The sequence below is a fragment of the Lithobates pipiens genome, unplaced genomic scaffold (assembly GCF_037356315.1).
Source record: "Lithobates pipiens isolate NorthernLeopardFrog02 unplaced genomic scaffold, aLitPip1_a1.2 Scaffold_16, whole genome shotgun sequence".
Taxonomy (NCBI): Eukaryota; Metazoa; Chordata; class Amphibia; order Anura; family Ranidae; genus Lithobates; species Lithobates pipiens.
The window spans coordinates 327438403-327456711 of record NW_027507748.1 but is presented as its reverse complement, the minus strand read 5'-3'; the positions used below and the strand labels follow the sequence as shown (position 1 = coordinate 327456711).

The window sequence follows — 18309 nt, the reverse complement described above, 5'->3', positions numbered from 1 at the left end:
AATAGAGCAGCTTTGATAATGGTTTTGATTGTGAACTGGGAGCACCTAGGGGCATTTCTGAACATACGCATGAAAATATATTCTATTTACTTCTGTATTAGAATATATATATATTGGAAGATTATACATTATTTTTTGTGGTTCCTTCAATAGATTCTACGCTGCCGAATGCATCATTGGCCTCCAACAGTTCCATGAGAAAGGCTTTATCCATCAGTAAGTTCTCGTCTTTATTCTACTGCTTCCCACAAATAGTTCTTACTTTACATTTCATCTGTTTATTCAACAAGATTTACCACCCTACACCTTTTTCTATGTACACAAAAGGGCCTATTTCTCTCAAATATTGTTCACAAATCTGTTTAAATCTGTGTTATTGAGCACTTCTCCTTTGACAAAATAATCCATCCACCTCACAGGTGTGGCATATCAAGATGCTGATTAGACAGCATGATTATTGCACGAAACTCTAAAATGTACAGTTTTACAGTATTGTGGGGGGGGGGGGGGGTATGGGGGTCCAAAAACCAGTCAGTATCTGGTGTGACCACCATTTGCCTCACACAGTGCAGCACATCTCCTTCGCATAGAGTTGATCAGGTTGTGATCCAATGTTGGTCCATTCCTCTTCCTCCTGGCTGCACAAAGTTGCTGAATATTGTCAGGAACTGGAACACTGTCGTATACACCGATCCAGAGCATCCCAAACATGCTCAATGGGTGACATGCCCGGAGAGTATGCTGGCCATGAAAGAATTGGGATGTTTTCAGCTTCCAGGAGTTGTGTACTGATCCTTGCAACATAAGGCCATGCATTCTCATGCTCCAACATGAGGTGATGGTCGTGGATGAATGGCACAACAATGGGCCTCAGGATCTTGTCATGGTATCTCTGTGCATTCAAAATGCCATCAATAAATGGACATGTGTTCATTGTCCATAGCATACACCTGCCCATACCATAACCCCACCGCCACCTTGGGCCACTCGATCCACAATGTTGACATCAGCAAACCGCTCCCCCACACAATGCCATACACACTGTCGGCCATCTCTCCTGTACAGTGAAAACCGGGATTCATCCATGAAGAGAACACCTCTCTGAAGTGCCAGATGCCAACTCAAGTCGGTTATGACAATGAACTGCAGTCAGGTCAAGACCCCAATGAGGACAACGAGCATGCAGATGAGCTCCCCTGAGATGGTTTCTGACAGTTTGTGCAGAAATTCTTTGGTCATGCAAACCGATTGTTGCAGCTCCTGTCCAGGTGGCTGGTCTCAGACGATCTTGGAAGTGAAGATGCTGGATGTGGAGGTCCTTGGCTGGTGTGGTTACATGTGGTCTGCAGTTGTGAGGCCGGTTGGATGAAAATTTTCTGAAACGCCTTTGGAGATGGCTTATGGTAGAGAAATGAACATTCAATTCAAGAGCAACAGCTCTGGTGGACATTCCTACAGTCAGCATGCCAATTGCACGCTCCCTCTAAACTTGTGACATCTGTGGCATTGTGATGTGTTATAAAACTGCACATATTAGAGTGCCCTTATATTGTGGCCCCCCTAAGGCACACCTGTGCAATAATCATGCTGTCTAATCAGCCTCTTGATATGCCACAGCTGTGAGGTGGATGGATTATCTTGGCAAAGGAGAAGTGCTCACTAACACAGATTTAGACAGATTTGTGAACAACATATGAGAGAAATAGGCCTTTTGTGTATATAGAAAAGTCGTAGATCTTTGTGTTCAGCTCATGATAAATGGGGGCAAACACAAAAGTGTTGCGTTTATAATTTTGCTCAGTATATATATATATATATATAATATATACACACACAATAGCAGACAGGCCTCTGTTCCAGTAAAACATGACCATGGACTATCAAACTTATCAACTGATGCCGCGTACACACGATCGAATTGTTCGGCGGACTTGGTCCGGCAAACAATCCGCCGAACTTTATAACGAACGGACTTGGCCACACACGGACACTCCGAAAGTCCGGCGATTTCTAACGCGATGACGACGGGACTAGAAAAAGGAAGTTCAATAGCCAGTAGCCAATAGCTTCCTTCTCGTACTTGCTTCAGCGCATGCGTCATTCTTAGTCCGCCGGACTAGCACACTGACGAACGGATTGTCCGCTGAAAGCCAAGTCCAGCAGACAAATTTTGAGTCAAAACTACTTTCTAAGTCCGCCGGACTTTACGATAAAAATGTCCGCTGGAGCCCACACACTAAGTCCGCCAGACAATTCGATGGTGTGTACACGGCATGAGAGTTATCAACACAAGTAATTGGAGGTCTTTCTCATATATAAAAATACACATACCTATCTTCTTCCTCCCTTACACATACCATGGCTTAGGTCCCTTTCACATGGGTGCCACCATGTAGCCGAATCCGATTGCTCAGCCAGGGATCTCTCTCTGCTGATCCCTGCTGAGCAGGCAGATGACAGGTCCATGTCCGCTCCATTATGCATAGCGGACACGGACACAGCCCGCTCTCGTCTATGGGGCAATCGGATGTTTCCATCCAATGCCATCCTATCTGTCACACGGATGGGGAATATGTCCCCCATCCGTCTTTTTTTGGTGGACAGGATCTGATCAGATGGCTCCACAGAAGAGACTAGAGGGTCCGATCAGGTCCGTCTAAAAAACTGACAGGAGGATCTGTTTGGATTTCCCATGTGAAAGGGGCCTTACACCTATTTTATAAATCATAGTCTCTATTATTTCCATGTCCTTCTTACATCTGAATAACCTGGTTGATACTGCCAGTGACCTTTCTTCCTTGTTCTAAATTGACCACACAAAACACAGGAGCTGATCTGTGTTAGTGTGGTAAGTTTTCATCATTTGGCTGACCATTCAGAGGTACAGGACACTGTACAGACTCACAGCTTGCCTGTGATGGGTAGTTTGTTCATGCCACCGAATAATGATAGCCTGACTGGCACAAACCTTCGCCCAATCACAGCCTGCCTCTGGTTCACACCCACTCCCAATCGCAGGCTGCTTCTTGTACACACCCATGCTCAAACACAGTCTGCATCTTGCCTCAGGCTGAACAGACTATGAAATACAGACACACAGTGGGGTTGATTTAACTGGAGAGTGCAAAATCTGGTGCAGCTCTGCATAGAAACCAATCAGCTTCCAGATTATTTTGTCAAAGGTTAATTGAACAAGCTAAAGTTAGAAGCTGATTGGCTACCATTCACAGCTGTACCAGATTTTGCACTCTTCTGTTTTAGTAAATCAGCCCCGTGTGTCTGAAAAGTGTCCTTTTACCCCACCCATCACTATCAGGAACAAGAAATGCATGGTCACATGACAGAACCTTTTAACCTTGTAAAAAAACGGTAAGAAATATCATTCCTGAAACTAATCAAACATAGTTATGGTGACTGCTTAGTCATACCTGTATTAGAAAATGACTATAACATAGTATGTTCACAACAACTTTAAAGAGGAGGGCCGGTTTTAAATTTTATTTTTTTTAAAGTCAGCAGCTGCAAACACTGTAGCTGCTGACTTTTAATAAGCACACTTAGCTGTCCAGGGTGCCCGCGATGTCGGCCGCCCGATGCTGACCCGTCCCTCGGCTCTTGGGTCCCGGCACTGCCCGTTTCCTACTGCGCATGCGTAAATCACGCAGCGCTTTGTGAATGGGGCACACAGTTCCCAGAACACAGCGCGACCCATTACCCAGAAGACGCCACACAGAGGAGAGAAGATAGAAGATCTCCGCGGAGGAGGAAGAGGCAGATTAGAATGATGTGCCTAGCAACAGGCATTTCTGGTAAGTTAAAAAAAAATGTTTTTCATTTTTTTTTCTGATTTTTTTCTAATTTTTAATGTATTTTTTTTTTAGGGTGGCCCTCCACTTTAAGTACACACGTAGTCTAGTGATGTTATATGCTGCTCTGCTCTACACACTGAAGAAGGCTTGTTAGGATGGGTGGAGATGTGGAGTAGATAGCTCTATTAGACCCCTTTCACACTGGGGCGCTTTGCATGCGCCACAGCGCTAAAAATAGCACCTGCAAAACGCCCTGAAACAGCCGCTGCTTTGTCTCCAATGTGAAACCCCTGAGCAGGACAGTAAAAAAGTCCTGCTAGCAGTATCTTTGGAGCCTAATGCCCCCCACTGAAGTTCTGTAATAATAGCAGTCTAACAGTCCAAAACTGGTCAATACAATGAAACTCTGTTTGTACAATCTCCTTTACAATCACCAACAATGAAGAAGTGCCCATGCCTAACTGACTTGATATAAATGAAATGGATTTCTTAGATACGTTTTGGTTTTCTAAATATAAGAATATCATACACCAATAGTTTAGGTCTGTAAATCTAAGCTATTGGTGTGTTTGCTTGTTACATTTACTGTATATGGTTCTTAAATGATGCACTTTAGGAAAAAGTTTAAAGGTTCTGGTTCTTGGCACTTACTCATTTGAACCTCCTCAGCCCCGGAAGATTTCACCCCCTTCCTGACCAGAGCACTTTTTGCGATTCGGCACTGCGTCACTATAACTGACAATTTCGCAGTTGTGTGATGGTGCATGCAAACAAAATTGACATCCTTTTTTTCCCCAGAAATAGAGCTTTGCTTTGCTGGTATTTGACCACCTCTGCTGTTTTTATTTTTTGCGCTATAAACAAAAAAACAGCACCAATTTTTTTTAAACATATTATTTTTTACTTTTTGATATAATAAATATCCCCCAAAAATATATTAAAAATTATTATTATATTATTATTTCCTCAGTTTAGGCCGATGTGTATTCTTCTACATATTTTTGGTAAAAAAAATTGCAATAAGCGTATATTGATTGGTTTGCGCAAAAGTTATACCGTCTACAAAATAGGGGATCCTTACATGGCATTTTTATTTACATTTTTTTATTTTTACTACTAATGGCAGTGATCTGTGTTTTTTATCGGGACTACGACATTTTAGTGGACACTATTTTGGGGCCATTGTCATTTATACAGCGATCAGTGCTATAAAAATGCACTGATTACTGTGTAAATGACACTGGTAGTGAAGGGATTAACCACTAGGGGGTGATGAAGGGGTTAAGTGTGTCCTAGGGAGTGATTATAACTGTGGGGGGATGGGCTACTAGTCACATGATAGCAATCACTGCTCCCAATGACAGGGAGCAGTGATCTCTCTCATATCACAAGACAGAAATGCCTTGTTTACATAGGCCCTTCCCCGTTCTCAGGTTCTGTGACACGATCGCTGAGAGACCTGAGGACATTGAGTCTGCCGGTCCTGCGGGCACGGTCACGCTGGACATGGTACACCTGCTATCCCCGGCTCTTAAAGGGGATGTACAGGTATGCCCATTTGCCAACCGCTGCCATTGTGCTGGCGTATATCGGCGTGCAGCGGTAGGCAAGTGGTTAATTATTCAAAATCAAAATTATAATTGAAGTCAGTATTTAATTAGCCTGTACAGACATATTATTAAAATTTGAAGAGGTCTAAAGGGGGAATGCTTAATCTCAAATGTCTTCAACATATACAGCAGTGAATTTTTTTTTATTTTTCTTATAGGTTTGCACCCTTGTGCCATATTGGGCTCCATTCACAAAGCGGTAAAATAGCTCATAGGGTTTTTCAGAAAGTTTTTTGGCATTCACAAAATAAACGCTACTAAAAAAAGGTATGTGGTGTTTTATTCAAATATGTGGTATTAATCTTATGAAACCATGCAGTATTTTATCTCATGTAATATCCAGTGGGATGGATACAGTGAAGAAGAATTAGACCCCTTGTCAGTTTTAATTGATAATATGTAAAATGTTTTAAACCATAGAAATATGGCAATTTATTAAGTTAATGTAGCATATGTATTAACCTCCCTGGCGATATGATTAGTTCTGATTTTTGTGCTGAAAGCGGTACAGTTATTTTGCATGGAAATTTAGCGTTTTATATTGTAGGCCTGTAATTCTTAGGAATAACTCTCTTAAATCTGTTCAAACAAGAGTCTAGTACACATCCCGGGTATGATAAAGTTTATAATATAATAAATAACTATAAATAATGATAACAAATAATAATAAAAATTATTCAATAATGTAATCAAATCCAAAAACACAGAAATTTGCTCTTTTGCAGAATTGTCGCTGTCATTAGATTTAGTGTTTGATGACGGATCTCCCCACAAATCACTATCGCTCAATTGTGCAAGTGATTCTAATTTATTATCGCTGTTTTCTAGTTTGTCTAAAATCACTTTTGCCATAAAGGGACACTTTTTGTTTGCAATGGACAATCCCCAAATTCCAGGCAGAAAAAAACTGTATTTATAATATAAAAGTGCATGCAGAGCACTGGACAGACCACTAGGGACAAAGGGGGTGTGTATTTTTTAATACAGTACTGTAATCTGTAAGATTACAGTACTGTATGTGTATTGTGTATTTATATTTTTTTCAATTTGGCGCCGATCTTCGCTCCCGTGCGTCATAATGTCGCAGGGAACAGAGCTCGGCGGCACTAGGGCACTGTGTGAATTGAGCGGAGGTCAGCTCGCACACACAGCGGGGGGACATAGCAAGATCCAGGGGACAAGGTAAGTAAGTCTCCCTGTATCCAGCGATGCAATCCCTAGTCTGGCTTGGGGTTACCGCTCGTGGTACTGAAATTACAGCCCGAGCCAGGCTCGGGATTACCGCCAGGGCTTTAATACAAAAGGAACACGGTGACTAAAATACCAGTCAAAGGGAAGCTGCTTTCACAGGACACATGTAGTGTATCAAAAACAACTATATTAAATTAGGTAAATACAAAATATATTTCTAAATTCCAAATATTGCAAGAAAATGGTATCAAAAATCCCTTTTTTTATTGGTGGAAGAAAGGTATTTACATATATGTGTATGATTTTTTATACTATTTTTTTTTCAATATTTGATATTTAGAAAGATATTTTGTAGTTACTTAAAGGGTAAGTTTACCTTTGTACACTTTTTTTTCTAAATTCCAGCTCCCCTATGCACCAGTATAGCATTCATGTACTTTTTTTGCAAAAATATCAACGCTTTCCATTAAATCTACAGTCACTTACTTCACTGTCCTCATCCATGTTTCCAAACGTTTCCATTAGTAATGTCTTTCTTCTTGCTCAGACTTTAGGTCATGACACAAGAAGAAGTTGACCAGCTGACCTTCATTAGCTGCATCATCCACCCACCCATTTCCAGGTGCATGTTTTTTAAATGAAATGCAATCAATCAGTGATCACCCTTCTCACTAAATACACAACATACAATCAGATTGCATAGTGTATGGCCATGTTTATACACCTAAAATTACTAGTTGTGCGTTCAGTGCCATTTATTGTTAACGGCACACCAAACGCAGATTTTGCCATGTGAAAAAACAAGGGGCAAAACAAGGGGCAAAATACACAGTAAAAAACACACAAAACTCTAAAATGTCCCAATGACCTCATGTAATGCAGCCAAATGAAATCAACATGTGTGTCACATGAAAAATGAGACACAAAATGTGTGCTCCCACTATGCTAGATGTGAATGGGGCCCGAAAGTGAAATTGATGGGATAAAACAAGAACAACAAGGCTCCATTCACATCTGTGCGTTTCCTTGCATTTCAGAAATGCGCTGCACCAAAAATCGCAGTATGGCCATACACTATGCAATCTGATTGTATATTGTGTATTTAGTGGGAAGAGTGATCACTGGTTGATTGCATTTCATTTTAAAAACATGCACCAGGGAATGAGTGAGTGGATGATGCAGAGTCTGTGCTAATGAGGTCAACTGGTCAACTCCTTCCTGTGTCATGACCTACAGTCTTATCAGGAAGAAGACATGGAAATGTCTGGAAACGCGGATTAGGACAAGAAAAGTAAGTGACTGTAGATTTAATGGAAAGCTTTGATATTTTTGCAAAAAAATTACAGGAATGCTTTATTGGTGCATAGGGGAGCTGGAATTTAGAAGAAAAAAAAAGTGTACAAAGGTGAACTTACCCTTTAAAGTATAACTAACGGGAAAAAACGGCAGGGGTTCTAACTCTCCCGTACTCTATCCAAAATATTTAAAAAAGTATTGCCTATAGTTACACTTTCAAGCAGCCTTTCTCGACCTTTTCAACACAGAGGAACCTTTGAACTATTTTTCCAGTCTCAGGAAACCCCTACTAAAAATGACTATATCTACAGATCCTGATACATTAGTGTGATGTTCAGTGGGAAGAATACTACTTACACTTCTGATCATTGGGAAGAATTAGCCCTTTATAGATAGCTAAAAAGATCAATGGTGTCAGTGGGAACTTAACAGTGGGAAGAGATCTCTAAAAATAATTATGAAACAGTAAAGTATCCCCATTACATATGATATACGTTCTTCTAACAAGGGATTAGATCATTGTGATATACATGTACATTGTATTATGTTTGGAGTGATTGGGAGGTTTGTGTGTATATATATATATATATATATATATATATATATATATATATATATAAAGTATCCAAGAATCTGGTGAAATGACAGGAGAAAAAAAAGTATATTTTACTACATGTAATGTGGTGGAGTTACCAAATGAATGGGATTGATTTACTAAAGGCATATTGACTTTGCAAGTGAAGTTGCTCCAGAGCTTAGTAAATGAGGGGGAGCTCTGAAAGACTTCCATCAACCAATCATGTGCAAGCAAAAATACTTTTTGTTTTCTCCCTTGCATGTGATTGGGTATTTGTTGTAACACAAAGCTTTACGTCATTTACTAAGCTGTGGAGCAAGCTGCAAATTGCACATTGTCTATTTATTTATTTATTTTTCATTTTAGATTAGAGTAGGGGAGGGTTATAACCCATATAAGTTTTTTACATTTTTTGCCATCTGTGTCCCCATTGGAAGATGTATTACTTTTCTAGGGACAACCTGGATTTGTGGACAGGAAAGTGTCCTAATATTAAAAGTCAGCAGCTACAGTATTTTGTAGCTGATAACTTTTATTTTTTTCTAAGGGAACCTGGAGCTCCTGTTTAAGTAAATCAACCCCAATGATTTCCATATTTCGGTTTCTATGCATTACTGTTGAGAGAACTGATCCAAAAAGGCAAAAACTACACAAAATTGGCTATTATATTTTTACAATTCTTAAATACTGCATGTTTGGACCACTACTTAATTACTGCATGCATTTAATTATTTATTTCCTTCTGTGACTTGAGTTTAACACCTTTTCATCTGGTATTTAACAAGCATTTTGAGGTATTTACCGCACGTCTTACAGTAAATACCACAAAACGGTCTAGTGAATTGATAATTTCATGATTGCATGCGATATTAAGGCAAAATGTATCCTGACACTTAAATAACTCATGTGAGTTAATTCTGTGAATGGAGTCCATTATGACTTAATGGTTTGCATGTAATGGCTCTGCTGTTTAATCTGACCACAGAAGATCTTTGCCTCTGACTGAAGCTGTAATGATACTTGTGGTGCTCTAGATCCAATAATGACAAATTTAATTTTCATGTGTATAGTGTCTGATTTGCCATGCTGAATATTTAGAAGACTTTCGGACTTCTTAAGAACACATGTCCAGTTGCAATTACTATTCCATTGGCATTGTATTTGATCAGCAGATGCTCCAAACAGATCAATGCACCTATTCTTCATGGTAATGTCAAGTGATATGGGAAAAAACAAAAACACTAAAAGTAATTTCAAATTGTTTCAGTTTTTATTGTCCTTAATGGATACATCACAGAAATAATTATAAAATTAGGAAGATACATTACTGCAACATTGCGTAAGAATCATTGGCAAAGATACTTTTATTTGCTTTAAATGAATTATTTTGTCTTTGCTTGATGCTTATGTTACGTCAGCTTTTGGCTTTTAAAGTCTGTGCTTTGAGATCCAGAACACATTCAGAACAGATTTTAAGAAGCAAATTTTTAATGCTAAAATCCTAGTGAATTACATACTGTACATACAAAAATGCTCTATTACAGTATAACCCAGTTTCCCATCCCCTTGTTCTAGAAATAATTTTTACCACGTACAATGGATGTAAAAAAAAAATCTCAGGTCATGATATTGGCATGATAGTGTTGCATTCTTCGAAGTTGGGCCAAGGAGTGTTTTCCGAATGGCTGATACCTTTGTGGCAAATTCACAAAACTCCCCTTGGGCTATTACATTCAGTCTCTATCCACAGGGAGATCGACAACAACATACACTGCCACAGAAATGACATTCAGCTTGATTGAGAGAATTTCTACGTCTAGTTAAAATTCTGCATTTATGTTAAATCCTTTGTTGGATAAAATTAATCTTTCTTTTTTCTTTACAATATTGATCAAGACCCATCTAGCCATTGGCCTATACTTTACGACATCTTCATTCTCAGAGTACAGTGAACACTACAATTCCTGCCCATGCTTTAAACGGTTAGTGTGCCTGAGTTTTTTTATATCACCTCTCCATTTGTAATCTATTTTTAGGCATCTTTACTGCAAGTAATATTTGGTGTATGCAGCTTGAAGACAAAAGAAGGGAAAACACAAATAAAATGACAATTACTTTATATAGCCCAGTCTGCAAATAGGATATTGTTGGGGTTTTCATCCCGATAAATTAAACTTGTGGTTTCTTCAAACGGCCAACCAACTTCAGATGTTCTTACTCTTTTTTTTTTAAGTCACCTGTATATGATGGATGTCTTCAATAAACACTCACCTCACTAAAACAGAGTTTGGAGTAATTAACGCAAGTTTACTTTCATCCTCAGACTTGGTATTACTCTAAAGTGGCACAATTTTCAGAGGGAGCAGAAAGGGGATCAAAGGATGTTTTCCTTTCCTGTTGATACATAAAAGTATACAAGGTACACCAGGTAAAGACCACATTCATGTTAATGCATCAGTCCAACCAAAAATTCTATTTCAGTGCTGGTGGACCGAATCACTTTCCAGCTCCTCTCTCTGCTGGAGTTCCTAACTATACAGCTTTCATTCTATGTGGTCTTATTTCTTCTGCCGCAGAAGAAAGAGGCTTTCTTGTCTCTCTGCATTCTTTACAATGTAAAGAAAACACAAACTCAACAGCGTACATGTAACCCCACAGTCAAGGCTGCAGTGGGTAAGAGTCATTAGGTACCCAATAAATATCAGAATCTGGTGGTTGATTCAACCCACAGGATAATTATTTTCCCTATTCAGTCTCTGTTTTTTAGGTTGAATCAATCAGTTTAAATGTGAAATCAAGGGAAGTAATCCCAGTAAACTAAAGGTTTAGTATAATTTCTAGACTAAGAATGTACTTACGGTATATATTTTTAAATTTCTTTTATCTACAGCTGAGTGAATATGACATGGAGAAAATGTTATACACATGCTGTATTTTGTGTCAGCTATGCTTTTATGTTTTGTTTATCATGCAACAACTGGATTTATTTTCCTTACCTGGAAAGCAAGAAATTGAATTTGTTTTAAAGAAGACTGTTGGCTCATGGAGCTAGGATTTGTTCACAAAGGCTCTTAGAAAGAACACTTACAGAAGCCCCAATCATATCCTGGATGACCATCCTGGTTTTTGGACTAATCAATTGGTACAGGGTATTTAAAAGAGCCACTAAACAAATAAGGTTGATTTCTTATAAAATTTGGGAGGATGTGGATCCTGCTTTTAATTATAACATATTTAAAGGTAGATTATTGGTTTAACCAAGGCTGCATTTTATGGCACTACATGTAACCAAAGCTCATTTATTATCTCATTCCATCACAGTACCATTTTAAATCAAAAAGAGTTCTCCATATTTCATTCTTTACACCCACATAATAACAATGTTTTGTTTAATGTTAAAAAGGCTGTGTTGCTTCTTTTCTAATTAGATTCCCTAGCATTTTATTAATTTACACAAGTACCTATTTACAGCTTGATGGTGAAGCCTGTGGTCGGACTGTAATCAATATAAATGTATTAAATTGATAAATACAAGTTATACTTGACATTCAAAATTTCTTTCAGCATTTACATAAACAACCTACTTTGAAAATATTATTTAAAAAAAAAATGCGCACCTGCGGCGGCAGAAAGTATTTTATATGCCATATGCCAATACTGAATTAGTGGGTATCACTTGTGCTTTTGTGGGTACCAGAATCTGCTACATGATGGCCACAGAAAGAGAAATCAGTCAAGCATGTTAGAGAAACCCTCAAAAAAGCACGTGGCAGTTGTGGGCATTTACAGTTTACAAACGCAAAAAGGAATGGATTGGAGAAGTCGGACAATAGGAACGTTCGCTACTTCCAAAGGGTTGGTTGAGTATCCAGGTTTGACAACACTTTAAGATATCACACTTCAGGTAGTTGTGATCTAGAAACAGACAGAGCCCCCATCCAAGATGGAAGCCAGGATTGTAAGATCCGTCCACAGGCTCACTGATCATCGGGACTGGCAGAGGGGAAACTGAAGGCCATGTTCCCCTGACTATGCATAAAACTCCTCATGATTGTCCGGTTTCTGATATGAAACACTAGCTGGTTTGGGCTCTTCCAGAGCATAACTTCCTTCATCTTTCTTCTTCATGCGATAAATCAGCAGCATCACTAGGAATGCAGCAAACAGGGCTCCGACTACTCCTCCAACTATTACAGCTGAAAAAATAAAAAACATATTTTTTCACTATAGGTTTGAAATATGTTAAAAGACATTCATCCACATTCATCAATGGACCTTAAAGAAGAAATCTAGGTACAGATATTTTTGCATAATCACATTGATCCAGCTTGGACCAATGTAACTATGTACACCATGTCTGTGGGACCCCTCTAGAAGCTGAAAATCACTTTAGTAGATGCCACTTCTCCAATGATCTTCACTAGCTTCTGGGTCCTGTGCTGATCAGCTGCCCTGCTGGATTATGATCCCATGAGGTCTTGAGGGATCCCACAGCTATGGTATATGCATAGTTACATTGGCCCAAATTGTAAAAATATTCATACACGGAGAAGAAAAACTGAGGCTGTTATTTCTGTACTCCTGAAAATTCTAGTAGACAGGGAACCCCCAAATGTAATCCTTTTTGAGTCAATGATTCATCACAAGTATGCAGATCAAGAAAGTCAATGACAAGCCCTTATCTGTGTACTTGTTACAGGTCTGTGACTCAAGGTATTGAAAGAAGTGGGTAGGAGAGGCCATCAATGGTGGCCTTTATGCTTCTCTCAGTTACTTGCTGATCCAATACAAGCAAACATTATGGTTTTATTTACCAAAACACATTTTATGAGAATTGCCTGTCTTACATGGTCCAATCAGAGTTGCATTTGTACTTGAAAATGACAGTTTGAGAATATCTGAATTTTGTTTAATGATATGGGATAATTCCTGGTGCTTAATAAAATTACTTATGTATAAAAATACAGTACAGTACATCAGCTGTCGCTCATACAGGAATTGGAAACTAGTATTTCATGGTTGTTTTCTTAAGGATGAGTCAAGGTCAAGCCACAAATGGTAGCTGGCTAAAGGCAAGGATGCAGATAATATCTGTTAATAAAAACAAAAATGCAGCTACTATGCTGAATATGGACACAACTAGAATTTACAGGGTCCATAAAACAATTTGAAAAGATGCTCCACACAAAATAAGTCTACTGCTATAAAATCAGTAACAGCAGGCCTGCTAAGCATTTTACATTTAGGGCACAGAAGAAAATATTCTTGGTACCATAACAACACGGAGTTCACACTTCTGGCTCTACTAGTTGTTATATACCATCTCTGCTCACAGCTGTGCCTAACTGCAATGTCACATACGATTTGCAATGAATAAAACAAAAGCTTTTTGTATTATAAACATTCATAATATCCATTATTTCAGTGGCAGTAGCATCATGTTTCAGTGCTTCCCAGTGGCAGTAATTTTACCAGTGAGATTGTTATGAAAAAAATCAGATACTATGCAGAATGTGCAAAACAGGATGCGCAAGGTTACCAAAGTTTAACTAACAGCAAGCAAAATGTTGATTTCCATGGGAATTCTTTGGGCCACTTTCCAGTACATTACAGCAAGCAGCTGAAATTTTTGTTGAATGTGGTATAAAACAAAAATGTGTTTTTTGTTATTACTGTGATATTACTAAAAAAGACTTTGTCAGTCGCATTTACATGACATGCTAAAATCTTTAGATGACTGTACCTCAATGGCCAACCGTTCTTTATAGTTGGTAAGCATGTTACCTGTTTTGGGAACACGGGAGTGTATTATTGTGTGGATTGTAATGTATCCTGCTCTTTCTAGTATTTTAGTCAGATCACAGTTTTATCAAATGACAGGGACCTTTCTTGTGAAATGGTCACATAAAAAATAATTTTAAATCCTAAGTTTAGTTAATAAAATAGCACAAGGGACATTATTTACTATGGATCCAATGTATCCGCTGTGCTATTGCCTCCTGCTTTTCTTGACATTTCCATCCTCTGTGTGGCCCTCCTTTAACACCCCTTTCACACCAGGGCGTTTTGCAGGCGCTATAGCGTTAGAAATAGCGCCTGCAATCCGCCCTAAAGAAGCTGCACCATTGTATGTAGTGTGAAAGCCCCGAGGGCTTTCACACTACAGCGGTGCGCTGGCAGGACGTCAGAAAAAAGTCCTGCCAGCAGCTTCTTTGGAGCGGTGAAGGAGCGGTGTGTTTACCGCTCCTCCACCGCTGTTCCCCATTGAAATCAATGGGGCAGCGCTGTAATGCCGCCGGCAAAATGCTGCTATTGCGGCGCATTGCCGGCGGTTTTAACCCTTTCGCCCGCTAGCGGGGGGTAAAAGCGCCCCGCTAGCGGCTGAAATGCGCCGCAAATCTGGCGGTAAGACACCGCTAAAAATAGCGGCATTTTACAGCCGACGCAAAGGGCGGTGTGGTGTGAAAGGGGAGTTACAAAATGGAGGAGATGTGGCAGTCACTCATTATGAAGAGTTCCTGACTATGCCTGCCCTTTCTGACTCACTCCTCCATTCATAAAGACCTTACTATAGCTTCTATGACTGAAACAGAATCTGTGAATGAAGGATGAGAACCTTTTAATCATCCATCCACCTGTCCTCCATTCATAGGCCATTTTTCATTCATAGAAGTGTGGTGGGAGGGATAGGCTGACAAAAGATTTCAATGAAAGCAGGGCCCAGCAGCACGAGAGATACACTGGATCAATAGTAAGTCACACATGTCCATTATACAGTAGACATGTGCATTCGTTTTCGTCCAAATGCATTTTCGTCCAAATTTCAGGTATTTTTGTTATCGTTTTAACAAACGATAACAAAAGTGCAGAATCTGAAGAAGGAAAGATCCCACATAAACAAATGCTTTATTTTCGTTTTCGTTGTGACAACAGTTCGATATAGATAGGAGATTCCACATGATGCTGACAATAACAATCTGTGTCTATCGAACCTGTGGTAGAATGTGCCTAACCTTAACTCTGTTAGTCCAGGATTATTCTACATAGAGAGAAAAGATTCAAGATAGAGAGAAAAGATTTGACATAGAGAGAAAAGATTCGACATAGAAAAGATTCGACATAGAGAGAAAAGATCACTGCTGGAATTGGGTGAGAGAAGTAAAATAAAAATAATGATGATGATGAATGTTATTGGCTGATTGTAACCAAACAGGAGGAGCAGTAAAATAGTTAGAACTAAGTACACACGTACAGCCAACTTACTTTCACTTACAATTGCTAGCAGAGAGAGACACACACACTGAATCATTTCAGAAGACAGTCAATCTTAGCTGGTCAGAGAACCTGAATTATTTAGCAATTAAGCATAAGCACAGCAGCAGAACAATAGTGAAGCAAACTACAGTTCAACTTAACTTTTTCATAATAATCTGCTGCTATTGTGTTAGTGTTGTGAACTTGATAGTGATACTAGTGTTGCTAGTGTTGTGATAGCCTCAGAGGCTGCCCGTGTTGTGGGATGGACATTTATTATTATAGATTCTATATTATAGATTAAGATTCATATAGATTCTATAAACCGTATTTTGTTACCTGTCTGATCAGTGATCACTATCACCAGTCCATTTTCTGTTTGAACCATATGTATTCAACATGAACGACAAAGATTCGACAAAGCATCCAAACGTTGAAACTTTGGCTTATGGTGTCTGTAGAAAGTTCTAAGAAGATTCGACGGAGCAGCTAAACTATACTGAGTCATACAGTTTAGCTGCTCCGTTGAATCTTCTTTGAACATTCAACAGACACCATAAGCCTTCAATGACAGATTTAGCCTTAATTAATTTGGATTTTTGGACTAATGCAATTCTTAACGAAAAACAAAATAAATAAAAACGAATTTCAGGAGTAACTAAATAAATGTATTTTTCAGACGAAAACGAAATTCCGAAACTAAATATTTCAGTGTGCACATGTCTATTATACAGATTTATTTATTTTGTTTTCAAACTTCAGCTTTAACCTATATCAAGAGAGAAGAAACATTTTTAGATTCACATACATGTAAACTTTACCCATCGTAACAAGAAAACAAAACCAAAAAAAACATAAAAAAACAAAGCAAGGCCTTTACAATGCATAGTAAAAAGGCAACACAACAATCTCCTGCATTTGGGGGGCAGTCTATAGATAAGTGGTGCAGCCAACCCCCTGGATAAGTGATGGAAACCATGTGGTCTTGCTGCCCTCCCCAGAACAATGGGTGTCCTTAGAACTGAAACAGAGAAAGAGGAAAGGAGGGCACACCGACCTTGTGCATTACCAAAGAAAAAAAATGTTTATTAACAAACTGTAACAGTAGTAGTCATACTCACAAACAAAATGTGTTTAAAAGTGCTTATCAGTACATCAGCAAATAGAACCGTGTCTCTAGACACCTGCAACCGGGTATTGAAAGGGACCCGAAGGCATTGCAAGTTAACGCGTTTCGAGGGAGGACCCTCTTCCTCAGAGCCAAAGCGGTGAATGACCGGCCTCCTCTGGTTACCCCTATATATAGAAATAGCACCTGTAAAGCATCTAAAAACTGCATCTCATTCATTACAATAAGTGCTTTCACACCCGGCAGTGCTCTTGCGGAATGTTCAGAAAAGTCTTGCAAGCAGCATCTTGGAGGTGGTTTGGGTGCGCTGTGTACATCGCCCCCAAAACACCCCTGCCCATTGCAATGAATGGGCAGCGCTTCCAAAGTGCCTGAAAAGTGTTTTTTTTGGGTTAAAAGCACCTCGCTAGTGGCCTAAAAGCGGCACAAAAGTAAAATGTGGCTGAAACGAGCAGTACTTTACCGCTAACGGCCGTCGCTTTCAGTGTGAAAGAAGCCTTAGTTATACTTTAAAAATTAAGCAAAGTCAAGAAACCATCATACAATAGACTATTTGACTGTTGGCTGCGGATGTATAGTTTCAGGTTTCCCAGGTTAATTTCAACCCTCAACCTATTTTTACCTAACATTCACCTAGTTGATCTATAAAATGATTTCATTTCCTCTAAAAATGCAATGAGTTCATGGAAAATGCAGAACCTGTTTTTTTTTTTTAATAGAGATTTAGCACCCCTATGGGTTTTTGCCATAAAAAAACAAACCACCCCCACTACACCCATAAAAACACCCACAAAATGTTTTTTTAAACCAATATTACAGCTGATTTTTGTGAAACTAAAGTAATTTTGCAGCAAAATCTATTTTGCAGAAGTCTATCATCTCTATAATACTAAATTGAAATCAGTTTTTATGCGCCCACACGTGCTGACATTTAAAGGCTTGCAAGAACAGGGCTTGCTCCACAAGTTAATTGGTGGAAGGGGTAGGTTCTTGTTTCACAGGAAAGAAGAAGCTCAGGATGGGTGTCACTTTTCTAGTAATGTTCATTGACAGATGAAAGAATAGGCAGGAGTTCATGTGAGGCTAAGACTTGGCTCAATTGTAGGTTAGCTGTGAGTTGTGCACATGCTCTATCTGTCACACTATCGTTTTCTGTTCACACCTCCCTTGACCTTCAATTTGCCGTCTGGAATATGTTTCCTCTCTTTAAATTTGAGTTTCCACATTTCTATGTCACCTCTCTCATCTCTTTAAAGCACTGCATGAATCTTTTTTTTTTTTTTGTATGCTTTATCAGCCTTTGCTATTTATACTGAATGTGTGATTTGTGAGTTCCCTGATCCTGTGCTGGGAACCTTTTGACCCAAATCTTGCTCTGTGGGTAGTCCTATCTCTGCAAGTTTGTTCTTGACGACTTTTCAACCCAACTCTCACTGTTTGGTT

At 39.1% G+C, this 18309-nt stretch overlaps 1 protein-coding gene across 2 annotated transcripts in view; it reads right to left on the bottom strand.

Moving 5' to 3' along the window:
* Positions 1–9731: 9731 nt before the first annotated feature.
* Positions 9732–18309, bottom strand: part of SDC3 (syndecan 3) — a 175676-nt gene continuing 167098 nt past the window's right edge. For both annotated transcript variants that reach the window (XM_077481754.1, XM_077481753.1), the window contains exon 5: positions 9732–12679. In XM_077481754.1, the coding sequence (XP_077337880.1) occupies positions 12513–12679 (167 nt within the window). In that variant the 3' untranslated portion in view covers positions 9732–12512. The remainder of the gene's footprint in view (positions 12680–18309) is intronic.